Here is a 27,733-nt window from a genome sequence, read left to right as displayed (position 1 = left end):
TTTTGCATGTGAAACAACAACAGTGTTGGTATGACAGTCAGACAGACAGACTTTGGAGACATCGAGCGGATAGTGTAATAACACTTTATGTAATTATGATATAAATTTGTTACATTTGCATTTTTATGTATTTGTCTATATTTAAACAATAGGCGTGTTTTATTTAACCAGCAAATTAAGCTATTAGCTTATTTTGTATGGAAGACTTAGCCAACATAATTATGTTGGCTTGTCATAAGCTATCATAGCTTGTATATTGAACTAGAGGCATTGCCAGTTCGATGTTTTTTTTCCATTCTCAATAGTTGAAACCCCATTTTGACAGATAAAAATGTAAACAAACCTAAATTTTAAATTCTATCGAACTTTATCCATATTTATTTAGACCATCCCGGATCTAATAATAATTGTAGATTTCTTAAAAGCTCAGAATATTATAGAAAAGCGGTAAACAAAAGGAAATTTAATTTATAAATTCAACTTTCTTTCAAATAAATTACATTTGAGCTGAGAGTTCGGGCCCGCATTGACAACACAATTCATATTTAAGCGAAGATATGAAATAAGCTAAATGCGTTTTATTTGTCCATGATATAGCTATTAGCTTGTGGTGGTCAAATAAAACACGCCTAATATATTTTTTAATAAAAAATAAAATTTACTTTGTGCAGAACCATACACGACAAACGTGGGAGCTCTCCTATAGTAGCATAGCTTTATATGGAATCGACCATTATGGTATCGAGTTTTCTCAAAGCCATACATATTCGCTCATATCTATTTGTATTAAGTTGGTATATTTTGAATAGTTCACTTCGGCTGTTTGAAGTACTTCTTGGGGGATTGTTTTTGTGTGGAGGGAATCTATGTGAAACCCGTTTACCCATATTTTACATCTTTAAAGTGATTAATTCTATATACCTGAATAAAACGAAAATAAAATGGCCCAATGTTTGCGAAGTTTAAATAATAGGGTAAGTTTATTTAATATAATATAACGAATAAATATTTTTATTATTTATGTTTTAAAATTAAAAGCAAAATAATTAACTTTTTTAATTTCGGAAATTGTACTTTATATTACTATTATACGCACCACGTATAGATTTGCGTTAATACCCCTAACCTCAAAGGATATGATTATCTAACCAAGAAAATAACCTTGTTTTGGAAATTTTGTAGAAGTTTGTAACGAAATTTGTTACATTAAACTAGGAATACAACGTAAAGATTAGGGTAATGCTTTAAGGTATCAATAATTTTTTTATTATGAAATCCTCTGAAGTTACGAACTTAATTTAATATATAGGTCTATTTTTGATTTACATAAGACGCCTAAATTATCTCATCTTTTGATATAAATTATCGTATTATAAAGTACATAAGCTGCAAAAAATGTTTTATCAGCAATGGTTAAGGAAACGTACTCGTACTTAATAGAAAAAATGCAGTTGTAACAGTATTTGGTATCTTATTAATTGTTTCATACACTAAATCTTGTGCTCAGTTATTTTATATTCTTGTTTTATATTGGAAAATCTGACTTGGACAAATATATATAAATATTTTATTGAGTACCTATTCTTGATGTGCCATTAGCATTATGTTCTCTCAGTAATAGTCACAAGTGTCCATATCTGAGCGAGTGAAAAGGTAATTTTTGTTTATCCTCAGCCAATCATAATAATCGCTGTTATTTTTGCAATCTTTTGAGTGTTTTTAATGATGGTTAAGAAAGATCAATCGCGATCATCTATATATATAAAACAGAGTCGTGTTAGTTCAAGTCTTTATAACTGAAAAACGGCTGAACTGATTTGGCTTAAATTTGGTTTGGAGGTAGCTTAGCACCGGGGGCAGGCCATAGGATACTTTTTTATTCCATATTAGTGACGAGACTATTCACGTTCTGTGGTATAAAAAACGCAATTGACATTGCCATTCGATATAAAATACAAATTTATTGTTCAAAACATTTGAGTAGGCTTTCTTTTCATAAAATTGAAAACAAAACTGAAAACCGAAAAAAATATCAATCACAACATCCATTTGATTAAAAAAAATAAACAAACATAATAATGTTGCATGATGAAAATGCATGATTCAATTATAAAAGGTTTGATAAGTAAACAGCTTTCTCACTCTTTTTTGACAACCCTTCTGCGTTAGCAAAACACTAATGTTTTTTTACGAAATATTTTGACAAAGTGTTTTAAAATCTTGTATATAATACCAGATTTTACCAATACAAGGGGTAGGCAATACTGTTTCATTTATATCTGTTTTTTTCGAATTCTTTTATTGACATTTGATTTTTACATTGCGCAAACGGAAAATTTTTTTGATGAAATGTTTTAGTAAAAAATCTTTTACCCGCTTCGGTATTATTCTTATTTAATTGCATATATCGAGATGCTCATCTCCTTAATTGACTTAATGAATTTAAAACATGTCCGATTCCAGAAAAACTAATAAAACTAATCTATAGTCCAAAGAAATTCCAGTCGATGGTCCAGGATGGACTCTGACAAAGACCAATGTGACAGCGAGTTAATTTCAAATAGAAGGCAGAAAACTGATGAATACAATATTAAGAAAGTTAAAAGGGCATATAGCAAGAACGTGTTTAACACGTTGGCTGTCAATGTATCACCGGTGATCACAACAAAAAACTACCCCCAGGTGCCAGTGTAACACGGTGATCACAGCAAAAAACTACTCCCAGTTGCCAAGCAAAATAATACATGTTGTGCTTTGAGTTACAACGGGATTTTTTTACCATGAATAAAAGTCATGCTCCCTACGCGTTTGAGAATGTTTTTTTGCTGTGATCACCGGTGAACACTTGCTGTTTTTAAAATCTCGCAACAAAGTTGCTAAGAGAGTATTATAGTTTCGTTCACATAACGGTTGTTTGTAACACCCAAAACTAAACGAGTTAGATATTGGGTTATATATACCAAAGTGATCAGGGTGAAGAGTGGAGTTCAAATCCGAATGTCTGTCTGTCCGTCCGTCCGTCCGTCCGTCTGTGCAAGCTGTAACTTGAGTAAACATTAAGATATCTTAATGAAACTTGGAACACTTATTTCCGGGCAACATAGGAAGGTTGCTTTCGAAAATGAGCAAAATCGGACCACTGCCACGCCCACAAAATGGCGAAAACCGAAAACACATAAAGAGCCATAACTAAGCCATAAATAAAGCTATGGAACAAATTTTATTTCTTTTATGAAGGATCACACTATGAAGGGGCATATTTGGATGTAATTTTTTTGGGGAGGTGGGCGTGGCTCTGCCCCCAAATAGGTTTTTTGTACATATCTCGCAAACTAATAAAGCTATATAAACCAAACTTTCTGCAGTCTTTTTTTTAGTCACATCTTAATACAGTCCAAAAATGAAAGAAATCGGATAATAACCACGCCCACCTCCCATACAAAGGTTAGGTTGAAAAGTACTAAAAGTGGGTTAACTCACCAACGAATAACGTCAGAAACACTAAATTTCACATAAGAATTGGCAGATGGAAGCTGCACTCAGATTTTTTTACAAAATGGAAAGTGGTCGTGGCGTCGCCCACTTATGGGTCAAAAACCATATCTCAGGAACTACTCGACCTATTTCAATGAAACTTGGTTTGTAATAGTTTCCTTACATCCCAATAATATGTTGTGAAAATAGGCCAAATCACTTCATAACCACGCCTACTTCCCATATACCAGAACTTTGAAGTCGATCTGAATCGTTTACTTTACAATATATAAAGTAAGCACTAGTGAAGATATCGGTGCAGAACTTTGCACAAATATTATGTTTATAGTGTGGCAGCCCCATCCTAAAAACGCCTAAATCGGACCGTAGGTTTTTAAGGCCCCATATATCGAACACGAGGACCTCGGTGCTGCTAACCTAATATTATGGTTCCCAACTTTCAATGGACTTTATACAATATATATGACGAATATTAATTATATACTCGTAAGGTTTTTAAGGCCCCATATATCGAAGACGAGGACCTCGGTGCTTCTAACCTAATATTATGGTTTGCCATTTTCAATGGACTTTATACAATATATATGACGAATATTAATTATATACTCGTAATATAAATAAAGTTAAATAAATAAATTGCGAGAGTATAAAATGTTCGGTTACACCCGAACTTAGCCCTTCCTTACTTGTTTTTTTAACTGTTATTAATTTTTTCAATGTGTATCACCGGTGATCACATTGCGAAATGGAAATCAGTGTAAAGCTAGAGTTCATAGCAAACAGTTCAAGTATTCAGTGAGAAAGTGAAGTGAAGTTGTGAAGTTATGAATTCGGAGGAAATACGGGAGGTGTTGGAATCAGCAGAAGATTCCAGTGATAGTGTACAAGATTTGGGGAAACTTTAGTATACTATCCCAGGCTTTCGGTAATAAAATAGGTATCGTTAGAAAGAGGAGGTTCTCCAGATTAAGAATATATATACATATAGCTGCAGCTGACTTATAGTTTTCGAGGTATTCGCACTTAAAGTTGAAAAAAGTGCTACTTTTATCTTGAATTTTCACAATATATACTGAATATTTTATTACTATTCTGCACTTATTTTACACTTACACTTCACCACATTGTTTCTGCATATTTATTTTATAAAATTTATCACGAAAATAGCTGTAAATAAGTATTTAACATTTTACACAAATCTCTTAATTTCAACAATAACAAAAAGGGTTGCAGCTTGACAAGTAATAAGTGTTGCCATATCAGATATTTTGCAAACGAATGAGAAGAACCAAAATAAATAAATACCCAAAATGCAGAAAACAAATGCCCTATAAAAAGATTATATAAAGATAATATAAGAAAGTTTATGATATTCACTCTATGCACTATAAGTAAGGGAAATGAAAAGTTCTTTCGTGTAGAAATACTTTCCACATTGGCGGCCTTCGGCCGCGCTTCAAAAAAATAACCCTGGTCGAGCCAACACCGGGAGTTATCAAAGAGGGGGAATTGAAATACTCTTTCGTGTAGAACTACTTTCCGCATTGGCGGCCTTCGGCCGCGCTTCAAAAAAATAACCCTGGTCGAGCCAACACCGGGAGTTATCAAAGAGGGGGAATTGAAATATTCTTTAGTGTAGAACTACTTTCCGCATTGGCGGCCTTCGGCCGCGCTTCAAAAAAATAACCCTGGTCGGGCAATCACCGGGTGTTATCAAAGAAAAGGTAATACCGAAAGACTTTGCATTAGTCATAACACCATTATGGTTTGGTTTGGGGTATAATCCTTCTTTTTTCTGTTTATTTTTATTCTTTTGATTTTTGCGAAATATTTGATGTGGCAACACTGATTACTTGTCAACCTGCAACCCTTTTTGCTATTTTTTAAACGAAGATTTGTGTAAAATGTTAAATATTTATTTACAGCCATTTTCGTCATAATTTTTATAAAATAAATATGCAGGAACAATGTGGTGAAGTCTAAGTGTAAAATAAGTGCAGAATATTAATAAAATATTCAGTATATATTGTGAAAATTCAAGATAAAAGTAGCATTTTTTCCAACTTTAAGTGCGAATATCTCGAAAACTATAAGTCAGCTGCAGCTATATGTATATATATTCTTAATCTGGAGAACCTCCTCTTTCCAACGATACCCATTTTATTACCGAAAGCCTGGGATAGTATACTAAAGCCGACCCCAAGATTTTAGTCCAGATGAAGAATCGTACATCCCAGATTCCAGCAGTGATACATCGAGTGATGACAGTTTCCTAGAAGACCAAGATGTGAGTTTTAGTAATATCGTAGATGAACATCAGACGGGAACTACGACAGAATGGGATTCGCCTGCCACCGAAGCGACTTTGAAAAACGAAATATATTTTGTATAACGAAAGTAATTCCAATATGAAAATATCTGACATTCGGCAAAATATAATTCTAAATTTAAGTGGAAGAGGTAGCACACCAGTTTCGCGAACATCTCCTCAAGGCAAGCACATTTTGACAACATCAGTGGAAGTAACAAAGGACGGAAGGCGAAAGTGATATCGCTGCGGAGGCTGCTATTCTGAACTGAAGACTGCAACCTCTACGTCAGTTGCAAGGAAGAAGGCCAAACTTGTATCCACATACTGCGGACAATGTCCTCGGTCTCCATTCTTATGCCTCAATCATTTTCAGCAAATACATTGAATTTATATAATTTTTTTTGTTTACAGGAATGAATTGCAGTTTCCTATTTATAATTGAGTATTATTTTTTTAAGTTGTGTTTTACTATGAAATTAAATATTTTTTCTTTTAAATTTAACTTACGTCTTTCTTAAAACTCCTTCCGTTAAGGCCCCAGCCCCTAAATTCTACAGGCCTAGGCGTGTATCACCGGTGATACATTGGCACCTGGGAGTAGTTTTTTGCTGTGATCACCGGTGATACACTGGCACCTGGGGGTAGGGTTTTTTTGTGATCACCGGTGATACATTGGCAGCCAACGTGTTAAAAATAGTATTTGTAGGAGATAACTAATATAGTTAAATAGGTCCAAGTCAACCTTAATGTTTGCTATTTAACTATCGTAAATCGTACTTCTTTGTTTTCACAATTGTTTATTTCACAGAAGGAAATTGGGTTCTTTTTGTAAGTCTCTCGATGAAAAATTATGTAATCAATCAACGTTATTTATCCATTGTTAGAATCTTCCTAGCGCTTCAATTGAAGCGAAAGCATAATGTGAAGGTCAACTTCTGCCAGACTAATCTGTCCGTAGGTGTCTGATAAATTATTATAAATTGTTGATACTAATTTCCGAAAATAAAATTAAATGTTTGTTTCATAGAGAACAATTTTAAATATTCTATTTTCTATAACTATTAATATTAAATAGATATTAATTATATTAGCACTGGACGCGTCTTACCTATACGAAAAATAAAAATTCAAACCATTATTAGAAGAAAATCGGACATATTTTCATAGTACTTATTAATTTTGGATCGAGAATAGTAGTATATTTTACACTACTTAAAATATATTTTTAACTACGTTCACAAAAAAAGCGAATAATTTTTTCCCTTTTTTCTTTCCTTCGCAAATACAACCTTTTGTAACCCAGTGTCAAATCTTAGCTGTTACTACTTACCAAACCTTGTATAATTGAATCATGATGAAAATGAAAATATGCACAAATGACAACAAACTTAATGTTGTCTGTGATTGATTATACAAAATTGGGGAAGTAAATAGATTTCTCACTCTTTTCGGTGTTAATGTTTTTCAAGAAATATTATATTCAGAAACCCGTCGAAAAAGTTTTATATGGTAGCAGATATACCAGTACCTTTTTTTATACCTTGGAACCGTGTTTTTAATCACCTTATTCAGTGTTATATATTGAAATTCTGATCTCTTTACTTTACGTAATGGATTTCAAATATGTACGATTGAAGAAAACTAAACCACAGTCCAAAAGAAATTGCGAGAACGTGTTTAAAGACACCAAATAAAACTGTTGTAGTACATAATTGGTCCAAGTCAACCTAATTGTAATCAGTGAACATTTTATTTCCAATCTTTAGACCAACTTCCGAAAGACCAATCAGTTAGTAGTTGTCTGATGATTTATTATAAAAGTTTCATACTAATTTACGACAATAAAATTAAATGTTTGAGTCTTTCTTACCATCGAACAATTTACCACTTAAAATTGGCTACGAAGTAGTCATGCTTACAAACTTAAACCAACTAAAACTGGCTAACTGAACGCGTTTAGTGGTACAAAAAAATTTATGAACAATGTGATCTATGCCATGATACTCAAAGGAAATTTCGAAGGTGAAGAACCGATTTGCCGTTTGAGTTTAAACAACTTAAATTTCAGATTTGTCTTGCATTATCTATGACCGGACCGTTAACAAATAGGAAGGTTACTTCTTGAAAGTATTTGGTTTGAATTTATAAAATTCATTTTTTTCCAATGGTCAATTATATGTATGTGGCATGTTAACGGGACAGAAGGCCTTCTGCGTTATTTGTTATTGCGCCTGATTATAAAATGAAAAAGGTCTGTTTATAAGTTACAAGGTGCTTCACTAACCATGCAACCCATGCAGCAAAATACATAGCTTATAAAGGATCATTAAAATACTTTATTTTTTTATTATCCTAATCAATGTATGAAAATGGACTCAATAAGATCAAAAATCTGCCTCTAAGGCGGAAGAAACTTCTCCCCTGGGCCAGTTAGTATAATGATAAAAGAAACATTCTCAAATACAACAAATCAGCCTCATTGTAAACTTCATGTGAATAAAGCATAAAGCACTTCATGTCGAGAACTCGTAAAATGACGAATTAATATTGGGAGGGATCTTTTGTAGTGGAGGCTTCAAAGCGCTTCATGACTATTTTAGTGTTTTTAAAGCGCAAGTGGCTGCTAAAAAGGTAGCAGTGGATCTATTACTACGGTGAAGTGACGATTCACTCTGGCAGTTAGTGCTCGCAAACTACGCGCTCGAGACTGGTATAAAATGGGTACCCTCACTTTCAGTCGATACCAGTTATTGAGTGCCTGGTCAGTAATACTCCCTTAGTTATTATATATATCACGGGAGACTGTAGGAAGACGTCTATTCAGGATAACGGCCTTGGCCACAAAAAGAAGGACACAAAGTATTGGTGTATGACAAAATAAATAATTTTTTTGGATTGATCAGTGCATAGCTCTCATCTCGAACTCAATAGAAAATTTAATTTGGAATTACCAGCATGAGGATTTATGAGGAAGTGTTAAAGAAAATTGGGCATCCATTTCATTCGAGAGATAATGGAAGTTTGTAGAAAGCATAACAGGCTTTATTTGAAAATTAAGGGTACAGTATCAAGTACTAAAAATGTATTTTTATTGTGACACCAAATAAGTACATATTTTTTAGCTTTACATTTTTTTTTTTAATTTGTGTAAATTGTGCTATTTGGATGTCCCAAGCGTTTTCGAGGAAATTTAAGTTTTTTTTTAAATCACTTCTCACACTCTGGTGTATATAACTGGTGTATTTACAATTATGAGAAAGGTGAGCGTTGCCTCATCTTAGAAACCATATCTGAAGGATTTTGCAACGAGTGCGTTCTTTTTGAATAATTTTTGCATCAAATAGGAATTTTCATATGGTTTCAATAATGTATCAGCGCTTTGTTGTTTTAGCGATTCCCTCTGGTGGTTGTGGGTGTTTTGAAATGTACAAAAACAGTAACGGTAAGTGGACATCACTATGTTTAATTTTCCATAACTTTGATGTTCTATATCTTCTAGTAACATTGTAGGATTGACCGAATAAAAAGTTTTTGGTAGATACAACGCTACTAAAGACAGTTCGTTTACACGCTCTTAAACCATCATATTCGCAAACCAAAAAGTTTAGCAAAAACCATGGTGTTGAAAAATAATTTCCACTCTTGGTACTTGATACTGTGAGATTAGGGAAAGTATTTCACTCAATGCATTTTTTTCTACTTTAATTCTATACTTTTAATTTATTATTTTTATTTGGTATATAGAATATATTATATAAGTATCTTTCCAAAAACGATTTTTGTTTAAATCAAGCTTTGTCTTTTTATAGGTGCGTAAAATCGGCCAATATGCTCCCAGTATTCATTCCAGAAAATTTCACTCATCAATTTATGTAGCTTCAAAAGTGGCTTTGTCAAAATTTGATTCTGATGTTTTTCTCCCATATGAGAAGCTCACCAATACCTTAAACGTTGTGTCCGATCGCCTTAACCGCCCCCTAACACTTTCTGAAAAAATTTTGTACTCCCATTTGGACGACCCGAAAAATCAGGATATTGAGAGGGGAACTTCGTACTTACGTCTTAGACCAGATCGGGTAGCTATGCAAGATGCTACTGCTCAAATGGCGCTGTTACAATTCATATCATCTGGTCTAAAAAGGGTGGCGGTACCATCGACTGTACATTGTGACCATTTAATTGAAGCTCAGACTGGTGGAAAAGAGGACTTAGCTAGAGCAAAGGATCTTAACAAGGAAGTATACAAATTTTTAGCGTCAGCATGTGCTAAATACGGTCTTGGTTTTTGGAAACCTGGAAGTGGAATTATACATCAAATTATTTTGGAGAATTATGCTTTTCCTGGACTTTTAATGATTGGGACTGACTCGCACACTCCAAATGGAGGTGGTCTTGGAGGACTTTGTATTGGCGTAGGAGGCGCAGATGCTGTTGATGTGATGGCTGATATTCCTTGGGAATTAAAGTGTCCAAAGGTAATCGGAGTTAATTTAACAGGGAAAATCAGTGGATGGACCTCTCCCAAGGATATTATATTAAAGGTAAGCAAGTATGTGCAATATATATTTATAAATAACACTCAATATCCGATTGCTTTATTAATCTCTCTCACATAAATTATTAGAGTATATCGCTCATTTACATGAATATTGTTACAACTCAATTGACTCTTTATTATAGTTAGCAAATATAGAAAAACGCCATAAGTTTATTGAATAAACTAGAGACATGTAATATATTTAATAAAAAGCTGATCATAAGTGGACTAAAAAGAGTGTACTCACGCTTTAACGTAGGCATAAACGTGACCTCTTTTGATTTATGTCGTTATTTATGAAAAATATAAATCAACGATATTTGTGAAATGGGAAACACATTTTTTATGTTGCTTTTTTCAGGAATAACGACACATTTAACTTATTTCGCAGTCATAAGTGAAGTTGGTAGTGTTTTCAGAAAGAGCGACATATTTTGTGTTAGAACGATATTTGTGAAAAGGGAAAAAAATGTTTCATGTTGCTTTTTCAGGAATAACGACACATTTAACTTATGACTCCAAAACATGAAACATTTTTTCCCTTTTCACAAATATCGTTCTAACACAAAATATGATTCTATTTCTGAAAAGAAAACCAACCAACAAAATATGTCGTTATTTCTGAAAAAAAAATCATGACTAATTCTGGCAATACTGAAATGTGTCGTTGTTGTAGTTAAAAAATAATGGAATATAACAAGTTGAATAACGTCACATTCTTATTTCACGGTTTATTTTTCAACGCATCAGAATGTAATTTTTATACAATATGGACGATGTAATTGCGCACATTTCTGCATACTTAACTTAAAAATCGATACTATTATATTTCTTTTTAAAAATTCTGAGTTTAGCTGAGCTCTTTTATAAATATGTATGTAAGTACCCCCAGTCTGATTGGGTCGGGGCACAGATTTTCGCTTCCAAAGCTGGTGTGCTTTCGTTCATTCGTGCAACATGACCAGGCATGGGCAAAGGCTTAGCATGTGCTAAAGGAGCGTAAGTGATCGTATACGTAAACACACCGATTGTCACTAAAGCAGCTACTACATAGCTCGCGAATGCGAATGCGAACGTTTGACAGTTGAGTTGAATACACATGTTCTTATGAGATGAGCTACATAGCTTTCGCATGTTTTCGCATCCAACGCTCCGAATTTCGAACTCGGATTCGAAGACGCACAGAAGTTGAAAATTTTCAACTTTCGTGCGCTGACACAGCAACCTTCACATTCTTAAGAATATGTTTTAATTATTTAAGCTCGTTTTCTTCGATACAATATAAGTATTTTAGAAAATATAATATTTATTAATAATAAATTTATCAAATATTTAAATTAATTTTTTTAAGATTAGGGGGGATGAAGTTATAATAAACAAGGTAGAAGTTTAAATTTTCCTTCCGTTGCTTAATTCGAGGTTTTTTATGTACACTGATTATAAAAATCAATAAAAATTTAAAATCGCCGTCCATATATTTAGTTCGATTTCAAACTCGCAAATAAAAAGTGTGTATGTGTATCACCTTGTATACAGCTGTCAACGCATTCAAAAGCGCATTTATGGAGTTGCTCGATATATACGCAGTCAAGCGCATTTTTTCGCTTTCGCATTCGCATACGCGAGCTATGTAGTTTGAGCTAAACACGCACAAGCGAAGAGCGTAAAACGACCACATACGATGGGACAATACGATAAATAAACGACGATAAAATCAGTCTGCAATCAGCAGTTGACTAAGCATCTCAGTATATACAGTAGAAAACCTTTTTTTGTTTACATTAATTTTCATCTTTTAACACACCACCGAGGCGTACTTGGGTTGTGTGCTACGCTTTTCTTGCTACAATTGATGGTAATTAGGGTGTTGTGCTAGCATTTAATCTTCACAAAACTTTTAAAGTCCGATGAACAGTACTTAAATAATTATTATATAAAATAAATTTTTTTATTATTATTGGAATTATTTTAAATTATTTCATATATTTATTAAATTTTATGGTGGTATTAAATGTTATTTATTGATAAGTTAGTTATATTTTATGTACAGTGTATAACGCGATTCATCTAATTTTTAAATATTGTATTAAAATAAATACATCCCTGGGTTGGTGACACTGTATTTGGCGCTTTCAAATTTTAAAAGATTTAATATTACTATTAAACAATTTGAATAATTTTCACTAAATAACCTTGAAAGAGTATGCTTGTCTGGTTCAAGATAGTTCTAGGCAAACTTTTCAAGCATTGGCAATGTCTTCCATAGATAGTCAGCAATCTATTAGACATTATATGGAAATTGATATACATAATTGAAAACGATTTCCTTCAGAAAAATTCATTTTCATATTTATATGGTTATATGTATAATGAATATTTTAAAATGCACAATTGTTTGCTGTCTTTAACATTATTCGAGAAAGGGTAGATCTCTGAAGACGCCTATACTTTTACAAAATAAAAAGTGTTGGATTCGTCAAACTTAGTAAAAGCTCTTGAACTTTTTATAAATTTCATAAAAAAAACTTGTATTAGTATTAAATGACGATTTTGATTCTTGTTACCTTATACCCGATGGTTTAAAATGCCTATTCAATAGGATCATGACATATTTTGTTTTAAAAATGTTTAATAAGGAGGCAACCACGTATCATTTCAAGCTTTGCAATTCAAAGTATTTTAAATATAATTGTTTGTAATAATTTATGTAAAAACTAGCAAAATTGGACTTTTTGCTAATTTTGTGCCAGTTAAGTTTAAATAAATGTGGCCAAAAATAACGTACCACAGAGAAGTACTTGTATGAGAGCTGTATTTTATTCTCACCACTTATGAAATATCTCATCTACATTTAATATTTTTTTTGCAATAATATGGCACACATTGATGTTAAAATCTTCGATAATTGAAATATAGTATAAATAAATAATTTCGCTTTATATAAGACAGCTATATACATAATATTTGCTATTTTATGACTAAAGTTTTACTAAAATGAAGTACTCAATATATACAGCACTGCGTTTTTCCAAGATGGCGGGTATCTTACCACCAAGAATTCCCCACGAATAAGGTTTTCTACTGTATGTACTGTGCTAAGCATGTTGATATTATATATTTTATGTATGAAATAAAAAAAAATTTTCTTTGTAAAATATTTTACAATTTAATACAATTTCTACTAAATATAAAATACCATTAATTTTTTACATTTATTATTTAGCTCGAACACATTCGTTTTTTGTAATCGTGCGGCACCGATTTGCTCGCTCAACCTCTGCAAGCAGACTGAATATTTCTGATCGTTGATTCGCTTTGTCCCACAGTAAGCACATTAACACAATCTCATTTTGTGATGCTTGTTTGATTGTGATGGTCGGAAAGTGTCCAATACAGTCGGTACGTATAGAATTCAAAGGAAAGTCTTGAACGCTTACTCTTTTTGGTGCCTTCTCTGCTTGTTGTCGGAGATGAAGAGTTTGATACCGATGCAATTGGACGCCCTCGTTTTCGGGATTTTCCTACCTTGCAAAGATGTTCGCTCACTGCAAGTTTGAAATTAAATAACGGCATTAATTCCCCTGACTTACGGCGCCACAAGATCCAAGAATTTACAAAGCACATATTAATCATGTGGAAAAAAATCTTTTTGTACCAATCCTTAGTGCGTAACTGAATTCTATAAAGAAAAAGTAGTGAATCAAGCAAGTCTACGCCGCCCATAAAATTATTGTAAACGTCGACAGACTGTGGTGAATGAATTTTAATATACTTTTTTCTCTTTTTTACTAAAACGTGTCTTTATGGATATAGGTTGGCTTCCAACGAAAGTTGAAAGAATATTTACTATCTTATTGTCAAACCAAGAAACGAGGCCAAGTTTGACCCCGTCGATTTTAGTTACCTTCTCCACCATGCTGCCTCTCCCCAACTTTTTCAATTCCTTCCAAAATGCATGAAAGACAAAATAGTATGTACTGCATGAAAGGCCATATATGGCTTTGTCAATTTTGCACAAAAGCGTGCCTATAGTACTTACCTTCCAATCGGTTTGTATTTTTATTGTGTGAACACTATGTTTTTCCTTCGAATAATAATTTTTTCTCCGAGAAAAGTCCCAATTTTTATAATAAAAACTTTGTCCAAAACATCGCGAAATACACTAACTGCCTTCCCTAAATAAAAGCGTTGGCGGAACGTTTTTTTTCCGCTCAGCGTTAACGTCGATGCGCCATCCCTAAATAAAAGCAGCAACTTTAGGTCAAATATCAAAATGTTGACTTGAATTGTTGTTGTGAAATTTTATTGAACGGAGAAACTTCCCTTTTCGCAGCCATCTTTACTTCGGAACGCTCTGTCAAAATAGAAAATTTCAACCGCTCAGCGTCACCGTCGCGTTATTTAGGTATGCGCCATACAAATTGTATGGGCATGAGAATTTTTTGACAGTTTTTTACCGCTGCCGCTTTTATTTAGGGAAGGCAGTTAGCGTTACTCATGTGAGACACCTTCACAAAATAAACGAAAACAACAAGCAAAACCTATCTATCTGAAATATCAACAAAGAATTGTGCAAAGGAAACTACCGTTACAAATTTTTTCCGCTACATCACTTTGCTAGCGCAAAGCCAAATGCAACAAATCCCAAAACCATATATGGCGTTGTATGCGGTAGAGGGTTAACTATTTCATTTTGTGTTAAATAATATAGCCGCATTATAGCTATTTTACAAAAGGTGGTACATAAAATTTTGTGTTTTTATAGATTCCGAATGGAATTTCTGTACCCCAATTAAAGAAATTTAGCTTCACTATTTCGCCACGTGAGGCATGGTTTAAATTTGAATGTTAATAAAACATGTCATTATGTTTGTTTTTATTTTAGGTAGCAGATATTCTTACTGTGAAAGGTGGCACTGGTGCTATAATAGAATATCATGGTAATGGCGTTGATTCAATATCTTGTACTGGTATGGCAACAATTTGTAATATGGGGGCAGAGATTGGAGCCACCACATCAGTATTCCCTTTTAACGATCGTATGGCGAAGTATCTGAAGTCCACTGGCAGAAGTAGTATCGCAGACGAAGCAAATAAATATAAAACAAAACTTTTTGCACCTGATGGCAATTGCGAATATGATGAATTAATTCAGATTAATCTAGATAAATTGGAACCCCATGTTAATGGTCCATTTACCCCTGACTTGGCTCATCCAATAAGTAAACTGGGTGTAAATGCTAAGCAAAATGGTTACCCATTAGATATTAAAGTAGGCCTTATTGGTTCATGTACTAATTCATCATATGAAGATATGGGTCGTTGTGCAAATATTGCAAAAGATGCAATGAGTCATGGACTGAAGTCGAAAATACCATTTAACGTTACTCCAGGATCTGAGCAAATTCGTGCAACCATAGAGAGGGATGGTATCGGAGAAGTTTTTGAAAAATTTGGTGGTACTGTTTTAGCAAATGCGTGTGGACCTTGCATTGGACAGTGGGATCGTAAGGATGTAAAGAAAGGGGAGAAAAATACAATTGTTACATCATACAACCGCAACTTCACTGGCCGAAATGACGCTAATCCTGCAACCCACTCATTTGTCACCAGGTGAGTAATAAAGTGCAAATTTTAGATAATATTTACTTTATTTTAAATATTGGTGCATAGATAATTTGTTTCACGAAATTATATTTGGTCAACCCACGTTATTATATCGGTCATTCGGTATGAAGTCAACTAGAAAAAATAGATTGTTTATATATAAAGATGTGTTCGAAATAATAAGAACAACCAAAGTGAGCATAAACAACATTTTTATTAAAACTTTTTTTCAACAACATTTGTATAAGTATAGAGTTTTTAAAAAATATAACATTGTTAATATATATAGGTTTAAATTTTTACAGCGTTTTTTGTTGCTTTGCAGTTCAACATTATTCAGTTCGAAAATACCATGAATTACCTTAAATAGACAATCTATTCTTTACCACAATCAATTTTTAATAACTTCCCTCAGATTCATAGAAAAATGAGAAATATTTCCATTTTTAAAGGATTAACAAAAATTTTAACTTTAAACACGATCAAATTTGTGTTAAGATGAGATTATTAGATTGTTATTGGAATTTGTGTATGTCAGAAGATAAACCGCCTACTTGATTTTGTTCTTATTTTTTCGAACAACCTATTTCTGACTCAACGCAATTAAAAACGCTGTAAAAAAGTAAATGTACATATATTAACAAAGTTTTATTATTTTTAAAAACTCCATCTTTATACAAATGTTTGTCGAAAAAAAGTTTTACCAAAAATCTTTTACAAAAAAATTATTCGTCGATGTATTTGTTCACTTTGGTTGTTCTTATTATTTCGAATACGTCTGTATATAGTAATCTATATGAAATCGATTTATTATACGTTCACATAATTTTGCTAAGATATCACAAATATTAATCGATATATACGGTATAAAGCCTACTGGATGTTTTAAAATATATGTATATGGAATCTAGGTTAAGGTTTAGCCCGATTTCACCCATTTTGACATTCGAATTTATTACTGGGGCCTTAAAATTTTGTTGTCCGATTTCGATACATTTTAAATGATCACATTCTCACATCTCAAATACAGTGTTTGTATAAAATTTTGTTCCATTATCTTAATTGGTCCTTTAGGTATATAATGTAAAATGATCGAATCAGATGGACTTCACCGTTCTCGCCCATCTTCCATCGGTAACATCAGTTTTTGATCAAAAATTGGTCCGTGCCCTTTTTTCAGTTTTGTTTTTAATCTCAATGCAGCTCATTTCCACCAAATATGTCTTGTCACCATGAGAAGGTTGGTATTGCAAATGTCGAAAATCGGACCACGCCCGCAAAATGAAAAAAACATATAAAGTGCCATGAAAGTAAAATTTGGTACAAAGAGTCGCACTCGGAAAAGGCCTTAAAATGGATGAAATCAGATAACCACGCCTATCTCCATTACAAAGGTTATGTTGAAAACTACTTAAAATGCTTTAATTCAGTAAAGAAAACCACTAGAAACGTTAAATTTTATGATAAAGATAGAACAGAAGAGCTGCACTCGAAATTATATTGCGTTTCTTGTGTGACATCAACCTTTTTAAAATCACCGAAATCGGACTATTTCAAGGTCCCAAATACCGAACATGTGCACTTCAGGGCTTGAGGAATTTTTTTTATCGAAATCATCAATAAATCTCACAGATATTCGAAAGAAATTCAGAGGATATGTTTTCCTACCTCTGTATAGTACCTCTGTGCCAAAATTGTGTCAATATTTCCTGTAGCCCCATATACCTTATATTCGGATTATGCGGTGTCTACATGAAGAGATATAGGCTCGTAACTTAAAAATAAAATATACTAGTAATAACCCCCGATAATCGGGGGACTCCGTTATTTAAAATGAAAAAAGTAAACAATTTTTTTTTTTTATAAAAACTCAATTTATTCAAGTACTTCATGGAAAACTACATTCGTAGTGGTTTTATTTTGGTCGTAAGTCGTAACTTTGATATCTTGAGAAGATCGTACTCGACTCAATGCGACATACAGCTGGCCATGCGTAAAACAATCCTCCTTGAGGAAAACACCAACTCTTGCTAGAGTCTGCCCTTGAGATTTGTTTATTGTTATTGCGAATGCTACAATTATTGGAAATTGGCGACGCTTTAAAATAAAAGGAAGTGTTGATTCGCTGGGCTGTAAATTTATACGGGGCAATAAAATTTGTTTCCCTTGACCATAGCCATAGCATCTTGGTAATGCATGTTCATATTTCGAGGGGAGCCAACAAAACTTTTGAAGGAAGTACAACTATACGACCAGGACGAACACTTTCCATTTTTGCACCACGCATTAAGTAGTCATGCAAACCAGCATATGTTTCAACACGTAGCTCTTTCTGATGAGTTCGCAGAAATGCCAGACGTGCTCCTTCAATTCTGACATATTGGTCAACTAAATACTGTTGCCAAAGTTTACCTGACACATGAAGCAAGCTGAAACCTTCTCTTATCGCCATACGGTAAGCAACAAACTGCAGTTGGGTTAATTTAAATCTACATTCCGTTCGATGACCCTGTTCATGCAGAAGAGTTTCATCATATCCTGACTCGCCATAAGGAAACAAAAGCGGATATACTAATGGATCACACAACCTATGTAGTGTTGAGACAAATAATAAATTCTGCATATCAGATTTCCGTGAAAATATTCGCAAATTTCGATTTCCAGGTGGTTCACCATCCTCTGTTGTGAAAACGGCCGCAATTTCTGAGCAGTTTGGCAAATTATAACGTCGATCAGCGCTGTTAAAAAGTAGCATGCTAATTCGGCGAGCATTGCGATTTTCTTCTCTGGCCCTCTGTTCCTCTTCGCGTTCAACCTGCGCCATATGCTTATACTCATTTGCCAAGGGGTTAATATTTGAAAGCATTTCGTGGATTTCTCTCAGCAAATATCTATCGCAGTTTGAATTATGTTGTGCCCTTATATCAGTTGCTTGATCCGTGTCAAGAATAAACAGCTGGGCGTAGGAGGATTCTGAAGGATGATCTGCATGCAATGGACCTACCCTATGATATATTGATCCATGTATTCGGAAGCAATATGGTCCGCGCCCTGTAGGCTCCGCAATTTTCGCTTCGAATGATGCAAAAGCAAAAGCTAAATAGTTGCCGAATATTCTCCAAATAGTGTCCCCGCCAAGAGCTCAAATCATTTTCTAACACAGCTTTCAAAAACTCAGGTATACGTAATTCTTGAAGTTTAACTTTTCCGCCATGACAACATGTCGTAAAGCCATTTCTTACCTAGTAACAATTTCAACCAAATATTAAGACAATAATTATGTATGTATATACATACATTACGAATATAAAACAATGAAAAGTATAGGTACCTTTTCACTTCTGAAATGTTTTGCTTTACAGTGTACACATATGTTAGTCAAACCCCCAAGCGAACTATACTCCGGAAGAACTACGGAGTTTAGGGCAGCTTTGAAATAACTTGCCATAGATCCTGTATGACTACGGCTCTAATAAAACAGGTCAATTCATATACATACATACATTAACAATTAAAAATTCTATAACATTCACCTCTTCTCTTCGACCTGTTAAACTCATTTTTCGTCTAATTCGCCTTTGGTTTGGCATTTTATTTTTAATAATTAATCTGAATCTGCACTGAAATTCGATGTAGTATGTATGTATTCGCTGGTAATAGCCGCCTTGACTTTTGGAAGAAAACTGAACTGACTTAAAGCTTACCTAACGCAATAACACTTCTAATCAAAATAACGCCGACAACAATATTTCTGTTATATTTTTCACTTGCGTCTTCGCCCATATATATTTGTAAGTATTTATGTAGAGTATGTATAAAACAAAGTAGAGTGCACATGTCAAAGCGCAGTGTTCCTTAGTTCGTACATACATATACGTACGAATATACAACATAGAAGAGAGCGCATGTCAAATCGTAGATAGCGCCTTAGCGCATGCATATGTATGTATGTCCCATATGTATGTACAATTCATACAACTACGCACTGCACATGCCAAAGCAAACATTCTCTTAGACCCCTTTCACACGGGCAATTTTTGTCGCGGCAATTCTTAGTTTTATAGGAGAGGGGGGCGACGAGGAGAGGAGAATCGCGCCGAGTCTGCTGTGTTCAGGCAACACGCTTTGTGTTCTTATTCGTAACAGTTCGCTGCTACGTAACAGTGTTGCATTTGCACACATTTTTAAATTAATGTTTACAATATATTTAAAAATTTGAGTTTAATCATTTAATTTTGTATGTAATTGCAAATACATATAGAAATATGCATAATATATTTAAAATGTGCTAGAAAATTGAGAATAACGATAAAAATTAGTTAATTAAATATATTTTTTTGCTTGGAAACGATGCGTACAAGAAGTTGAGAAAATTATATGAAAGAGAATGACAGAAACACACGAACAGAGTTGTCGAACAAGAATTGCTCGTGTGAACGCAAGGGGCGACAGCAAAAGAGAATCGCCCGAGAATTAGCAACAGAAGTTGCCTGTGTGAAAGTGGACTTAGCATCTCTTACTGTCATTTTGCTACCGAGCAGGCAACATTGTTGTTGTTAGATTTCGCACTTGCGCCTTCGCGTATGTGGGTATGTATGTAACGAAAGCAAATGACAGAAACATTTGTAATTATTCGTTCTCTTACATATATGCTCTTTTCTGTAGAAGCGCTGCTTATATTAGCTTAATGTAAAAATTGAAGAACTTTAAACGCAAATATATCAAAAGTGGTTTAATGAATTTAAAATCTGTAAAATTTGTGCAAAGTTTCAGATCGCACACTTTAATTTGATGTATTATTTGTCTCTGTACGTTTTGTAGATCTCTGGAAATAAGCGCCTTGTCTTAGAATAATATATAGATACCAATTCAAGTGAATCGGGGTGTATATCTCCCTATGTGTATTAAGTACTGATCAATTATTGTTTGAATTATTACATTTGTTCGTCGCCGGTATATCAGCTCCAATGAAGCTCCCTCTCGTACATTCGGTTGCGCAATTCATGAACGGGATCCAGCATTTATCCATATAGTTGGCCATATCGATACCGGCCAGCGCTATTTTTTATGAACAGAACAGCAATTGATCGTGCTATAAATCCACACAAAAATTACTATAACAAAATTTTTTGAATTGTGTAGTCATGTTGACGCGATCTTCAGAAGTACCTCACTATTTTAATCTCAGAGATCAAGGGATTAAATTCTAAGATAAAGAGGTTATTGTCAGGGAAATTTGTATCATACGACTCTATCCATACTGTTTGCGTTGCCAATGAAGCTGTACCAATAGAGTTTTGAGTTCATGCTGGCCATGCCACCGAACCATTTCCAATTGAAGTTGAAAACATTATCGAAGACAATATTTTGAATTGCGAGTTCCGAGGTAAAAATGTAATGCTGCCAGGAATCCCTTTGATTCCTACAGAAGTTCCAATTGAATTCAACGATCACATTTCGGTTCACCGAGCCTTTCGCACGGACAGCTATACGTAACTATATGTTCTCAGGTGGAAAAAGCATCCAGTTTTTTTGTATTGGCTAAAGACGGATTACTCAAATATATCGTATACTCTATGGCGCTAAGAGAATTATAATACTATTCGTCTTGCACTCCTGCTCTCTGAGAGCACTCATCATTTGTTTGACTTGCGTATGGTTCTTTAAATTTTATTTACATGCTCACATATGCTTGATCATTTATTATACACTAGCAAACTGTTTCTAAGAGAGATTTATAGTTTCGTTTACATAACGGTTGTTTGTAAGTCATAAAACTAAATGAGTTAGATATAGGATTATATATATCAAAATGATCACGATGGCGAAACGAGTTCAAACCCGGATGTCAGTCTGTTCGTCTGTCCGTGCAACGGATAACTATAGTAAAAATTAAGATATCTTAATGAAACTTGGTGCACATGTTCCTTGGGACTGTGGGAGGGTAGTTATGGGCGAAATTGCCACGCCCACTAAATGGCGAAAACCGAAAACCTATAAAGTGTCATAACTATAAAGTAAAAATTGGTATAAAGAATCATATTAGGGAGGGGCATATTTGGATGTATTGTTTTTTAAATCGTCGTGGCCCTCCCCCAATTAGGTTTTTTGTAAATATCTCGCAAACCAAAAAAGATATATACACCAAACTTTCTGCAGTTACTTTCCTGCGCGTTTTCTTACTAAAGAAAATATTAGGAACACTAAATTTTACAAAAGAAATTGCAGAAGAAAGCTGCACTCAATTTTTTTTTAATTGATAATGGGCGTGGCGTCGCCCACTTATAGGTCAAAGGACATTTCATTAAACATTTAACATTTTTTCGTCGGAAATCTGCGGAAGCAACTGGATTTGCTTCACAGTTTTGTTTTGGACAATTTTACTTCATGGTGGATAAGCCTGATAAACTGTTTATTTGCTTCGTTTATAGTCAATGTGACGATATATGAAATTCAATTTTATTTTATATATATTTTTTTTTAATATTACAATTGTACCTAGTATACAATGATTAAATACTAAAAATTCAATTCTAATAAGTTGGAAATAATATTTAAAAGCTAAATGTTAGAGGAATTCATTTGCTGCTCCAGTTGCCTTGCTAAGTCTGAAGGCCTCCTACGTTTCAGTCGGTTTTCTCGTTCAGCAGTTTCGATGAGTCTGGATGCCTCTTCATTTACATGCTGTATAAGCCTCATTTCGTGAGTCTTTGCAAGTTTGGTTATTTCGTTTACTACTGAATTCAAGATTACGGTGAATGTCAGCAGATATAACATACCAAGGAGTATTAACTTTACTTCTTAGTACCTTAGTTTGGAAGCGCTGAATGCAGGCAACAACCCCATAGTTGAGCTCCATAGGCCCAAATTGGCTTTAGTACTTGATTATATATAAACAGCTTGTTTTCGATTGAAAGCGTGGATCTCCTAACGACTAGATGATACAACTTAGCAAATTTTTAATCAAGATCCAGCGAAGCTTAGGATCTAGGGTGATTCCTAGTACTTAGTATTATTGTGATGTGGTATAGAAGTACCATTTATATAATTTAATGCGCCACTTGGAAGCCCATTTAGTAATTGCATTGACTGCTGTTTGCACTCGAAGGGTAGATACTGAAGTTGACTCTCCTGCTGCTAACAGGGCTGTGTCATCTGCAAATGTCGCTGTCACATAACTTGAGTCAGTGGGGATATCACTTGTAAAAAACAAGTAAAGCATTGGCCCCAACACGCTTCCCTGGGGAACACCCGCTTCTACGGGTTGCAACTTTAAGTATGCATCCTCTTGTTTTATGCGAATGTATCTATTTTTTGGTAGGAAACAATTATTTCGCAATATTGTTTAGATAACATGCATTTCAATTTCAGCAGTAGACCCAAATGACAAACTCTATTAAAATCGTGAGACACGTCTAAGAAGGCCGCCGAACAAACGTTCTTTTTATCCATAACATATAGGAGTCGCCAAACAACACCGAAGTGCGACATTTTCCTTTGTGGGTAACACAGCTGCTACAACCTCCACTTGTACATCACTCCCTCAGTCCCAGGGTCACGAAAGCAACACCAAGGCACACCCGACTGTTCCAATTTAACTGCAACGGACTCCTGAGCAAGATCGAAGAGATAGTTGATTTTATGACTCGGGAAGGCATATCAATAGCTGCGGTCCAAGAAACCAAGTTAAACAGCCATTCAGATCTTCTGAGTTGTGCAGGTTTCAACGTTTTCCGTAAAGATCGCGAGCGAGATAGTGGTGGTGGCCTAGCATTCATACTGCACAACACCGTGCAATATCGTCTTATCGAAGGTGACATCGACCGCAGGGACACAATCTATAATGTCAGGGTATAGCTGTCCGGTCTGGTGATGTCGAGCTCGAAATATTTAATATATACATCCCCCCAGTTACAAGTTGCCCAACAGGATATCACCCGAATATTAGTGCGCTACTTCGTGGTGAAAACTGACTGGTACTTGGCGACTTTAATGCTCATCACGATCTTTGGCATTCTTGCCTGTCAAAAATGATCGGAGAGGGACGGAGCTGGGAGAACAAATAGACGACTCGACATTCTGCACAATTAATGACGAAGCCCCTACCAGAATTATGAGTACTTGCAGCAGCTCGCCAGACATCACCATTGCTAGCGGTGGTCTGATAAACTGCATAACCTGGCGACCTATGCTAACTCTTGCATCAGACCATCATTATCTCGATTGAAAAACCTCCCGACATTATTTTGCGGACAACCGCACTTATGTCAACTTTAATAAAGCTAACTGGGCCGGCTTCACAGAATGCACCGAGAATGCCTTCGCCGCTCTTCCCATTCCTACGGACGTAATCGTTGGCGAACGTCAATTCCGCAAGGTGATCACCCTAATTTCCCGGCTGAAGCGGCAGTTTTAGCAAATGAGCTTGACTCTTTACGCCAGGTCGATCCCTGTAATCCCCGCATAAGGGATCTCAATTTAGAGATTCGACAACTGGTAAACAACTATAAACTCTGGTCAACCGTCAAATCCCTGTCAAACCCGAGGAAGCATGACGACCGGGTTGAAATTCAATTCGGTAGCCATGCTTCCTCGGACCCAGAGAGGTGCGCGAGCTATTTTAGCCGACAATTTACACTGCACCCATCGGTTGACAAGGCTAAAAGACGTGTCACCAGACGGCTGCGCAAATTGCGAAACAACGGCGCGCAACTTGTTTTCACCAGTGGGGAGGTTCAGGAGGTCATCAGAAAGACCCAAGACCTCCAAAGCCATCGGCCCTGACGGAATCAATTCTTTAATGTTAAAACACCTTGGTTCAACGGGAGTAGAATATCTCGCCAAGGTACTTAACTTGTCGCTAATCACTTTTAAAATTTCTGTTACCTCCTACGCAGATGATTGTACGATAATGACGTCGGCACTGGCATCGATGACATGTGTTCGAAAGTGAACAGCTACCTCCTCGAACTTTCTCGTTTCTTCTCTGCGTGGAGCCTGGCACTCGCACCCACTAAATCCACGGCGACCCTTTTTACCAACTGGACGAAGGAGTACAGACTTAGTCTTAATATTCACGTGGATGGCACACCAATTCCGATAGTGAACAATCCCAAGGTTTGGGAGTCACATTTGACAGTCTGCACTCCTTCACTCCACACACGACCGCGATAGTCACTAAAGTACAGAGCCGCAACAAAATCCTCCAGTCGCTAGCCGGTAGCACTTGGGGAAAGGGCAAAGAAACGTTGCTGGCCAATTACAAGGCTATCGGCCGTCCGGTCGTAAATTACGCAGCACCAGTCATTGACTCCCAGTGAATGGCGTCCTTGGAACCAAACCACCAGCAGACGAAGAGATCGAGTTGCCACGTGAAACCTGAGTGACCCTTGCGCAACTTCGATCTGGATATTGTAGCAGGCTAAACTCCTACTTATCTACCATCTATAGCAGACGAAGAGATTGAGTTGCCACGTGAAACCAGTGTAACCTTTAACAACTTCGATCTGGATATTGTAGCAGGTTAAACTCCTACTTATCCAGACTGAACCCCTACATACAAAATACATGTCCCGCATGATACTAACCACTTCTTTGCATGCCTAACGAACCCTACTCATCTAACACCTTTTTCCCTTTGGTCCAACCCTGTCGAAACAGCACGTTTCCTGGGCCTCCCGTTAGATGATTTCGACGACAACTAGATTTATGCAACAACAACGAAAGCCGAACTGGTGTACTTGTATAAGGTGTTTTCAATCTATTATTGATTTGAGCCTCTTTATGAGAACATTCTCGAAGACTTTCGATAGAGCTGGCAGCAGCGATATTGGCCTATAAGATGTGACATCATGTAGTGGTTTACCCGGCTTAAGTATCATAATAACTTCAGACAAAAGTGCGAAAGAACTATTTTCAAGTAAATAAATGGTTTTTAAAAAAATAATGATTGCAAATTTTTACATTTTTAGGGCTGTAAATTAAATCCCATCGTTGTGTAAAGCAATTATCTTAAATTTGTGTAAGAATTCGTAAAATGATCCAAAGAAATTGAAACCAATGAAAAATAAATAATTTTTTCAAATTAAACAACTCGAATTAAAAAATATATCTCTGTGTTGTTACCAACATACAAATGAAGTTTAGAAGAAATTAATTATACAAAATTTGAATGCCGGAAATGAGGTTAGAAGAGTTACCTATTGTACATGCTTTATACAGTAGATAATGGAATATGAAAAGTCCCTCCATCCATAACCTTAATATTTCTACCTATATTTTATGATTTGTATCTATGTCAACTTTTAGTGATATTTTTACGTAATATATACTCATTTTTGCATATTGCAAAATATATACTACTTTTTGGATATTTTAGCCCAGAATTAGTCACTGCTTTATCAATCGCGGGGCGATTAGACTTTAATCCATTAACCGATGAACTAACTGGATCGGATGGTAAAAAATTCAAACTGAGTGCTCCATTTGGTGATGAATTACCTTCGAAGGGTTTTGACCCCGGAATGGACACGTTTGATGCACCACCAAAGGTAAATATTGTAATATCCACTAGTGTATAAATACGTGATGTGATAAGTACAGGCACATTTTTTGAAATTATGGTTTTATTAAAACTTTTTTTTAACCACCAAAAATACGTAATATTGATTAATACCTTGATTAAATAGATTAAATAAATTTCTCTATGCGATATAACTTTATTAATCCAATTATACTGAACCAATTAAAATAATAACAAGTTATATATATGCATGCACTTCTCTTTCAGAGTGGCGATTCTGTTAAAGTGGACGTGGATCCAAAGAGTCAACGCCTGCAACTTTTAGATCCTTTTGACAAATGGAATGGCAAAGACTTGGAAGACATGACAATTCTTATTAAAGTAAAAGGAAAATGTACAACAGATCACATTTCTGCTGCTGGACCTTGGCTGAAATACAGAGGACATTTAGACAACATCTCAAATAATATGTTTATAGGAGCTGTCAATTCTGAAAATAACGAAATGAATAAAATAAAAAATCAGCGGACCGGGGAATGGGGAGGTGTGCCCGACGTTGCACGAGATTACAAGGCAAATGGAATTAAATGGGTAGCAATCGGGGATGAAAATTATGGAGAAGGTTCATCACGCGAACATGCCGCTCTAGAACCCCGACATCTTGGCGGTAGAGCAATCATAGTTAAATCTTTTGCCCGCATTCACGAAACAAATCTTAAAAAGCAGGGTTTGTTACCTTTGACATTTGCAAATGCAGCTGATTACGATAAGGTATTTGTGAAAAAAAAAATTTTTTTGCGAAAAATTAATTTTTTTGTTTTTATGATTGTAGATTAAACCAGAAAGCAAAATTTCCTTGCTCGGGCTAAATGAAATAGCACCAGGAAAACAAATTGATTGCGAAATTAAAACTGGCGACAAAATCGATAAAATTAAACTGAATCATACTCTAAATGATTTACAAATTGGTTGGTTCAAAGCTGGTAGCGCTCTTAATCGCATGAAAGAGATCGCAAAATAACCAAATCAAAAATCATCAAACTTTTTCTAATTCTGTTAATATAAAGACTATCCAATTATATAGTATAATAATGGAGATTTGTTGGTGCCTGTATATATTTTTGAAGTCAAGTTACTACTTTAGTAAATAATACATTGTTGTTTTAATTTAAGCCTTTTTCTGCTCGCATAAGTTTATTAAATTTGTGTTATAGATCTAAAAATTGGAGCTTGGTTCAATAAATAAAATAATGCAGGTGAA

At 34.9% G+C, this 27,733-nt stretch overlaps 1 protein-coding gene across 1 annotated transcript; it reads left to right on the top strand.

The window, feature by feature from the left end:
- Positions 1–771: 771 nt before the first annotated feature.
- On the top strand, positions 772–27,733 carry LOC105220161 (probable aconitate hydratase, mitochondrial). The gene is made up of 6 exons (XM_054226419.1): positions 772–974; positions 9,616–10,347; positions 15,229–15,956; positions 26,329–26,500; positions 26,740–27,243; positions 27,305–27,733. Exons 1-6 carry the CDS (start codon positions 942–944, stop codon positions 27,491–27,493), a joined length of 2,358 nt encoding a protein of 785 aa, XP_054082394.1. The 5' UTR covers positions 772–941; the 3' UTR covers positions 27,494–27,733.

The sequence above is a fragment of the Zeugodacus cucurbitae genome, chromosome 3 (genome assembly GCF_028554725.1).
Source record: "Zeugodacus cucurbitae isolate PBARC_wt_2022May chromosome 3, idZeuCucr1.2, whole genome shotgun sequence".
Lineage (NCBI taxonomy): Eukaryota > Metazoa > Arthropoda > Insecta > Diptera > Tephritidae > Zeugodacus > Zeugodacus cucurbitae.
This window is presented reverse-complemented; position numbering and strand designations above follow the sequence as displayed.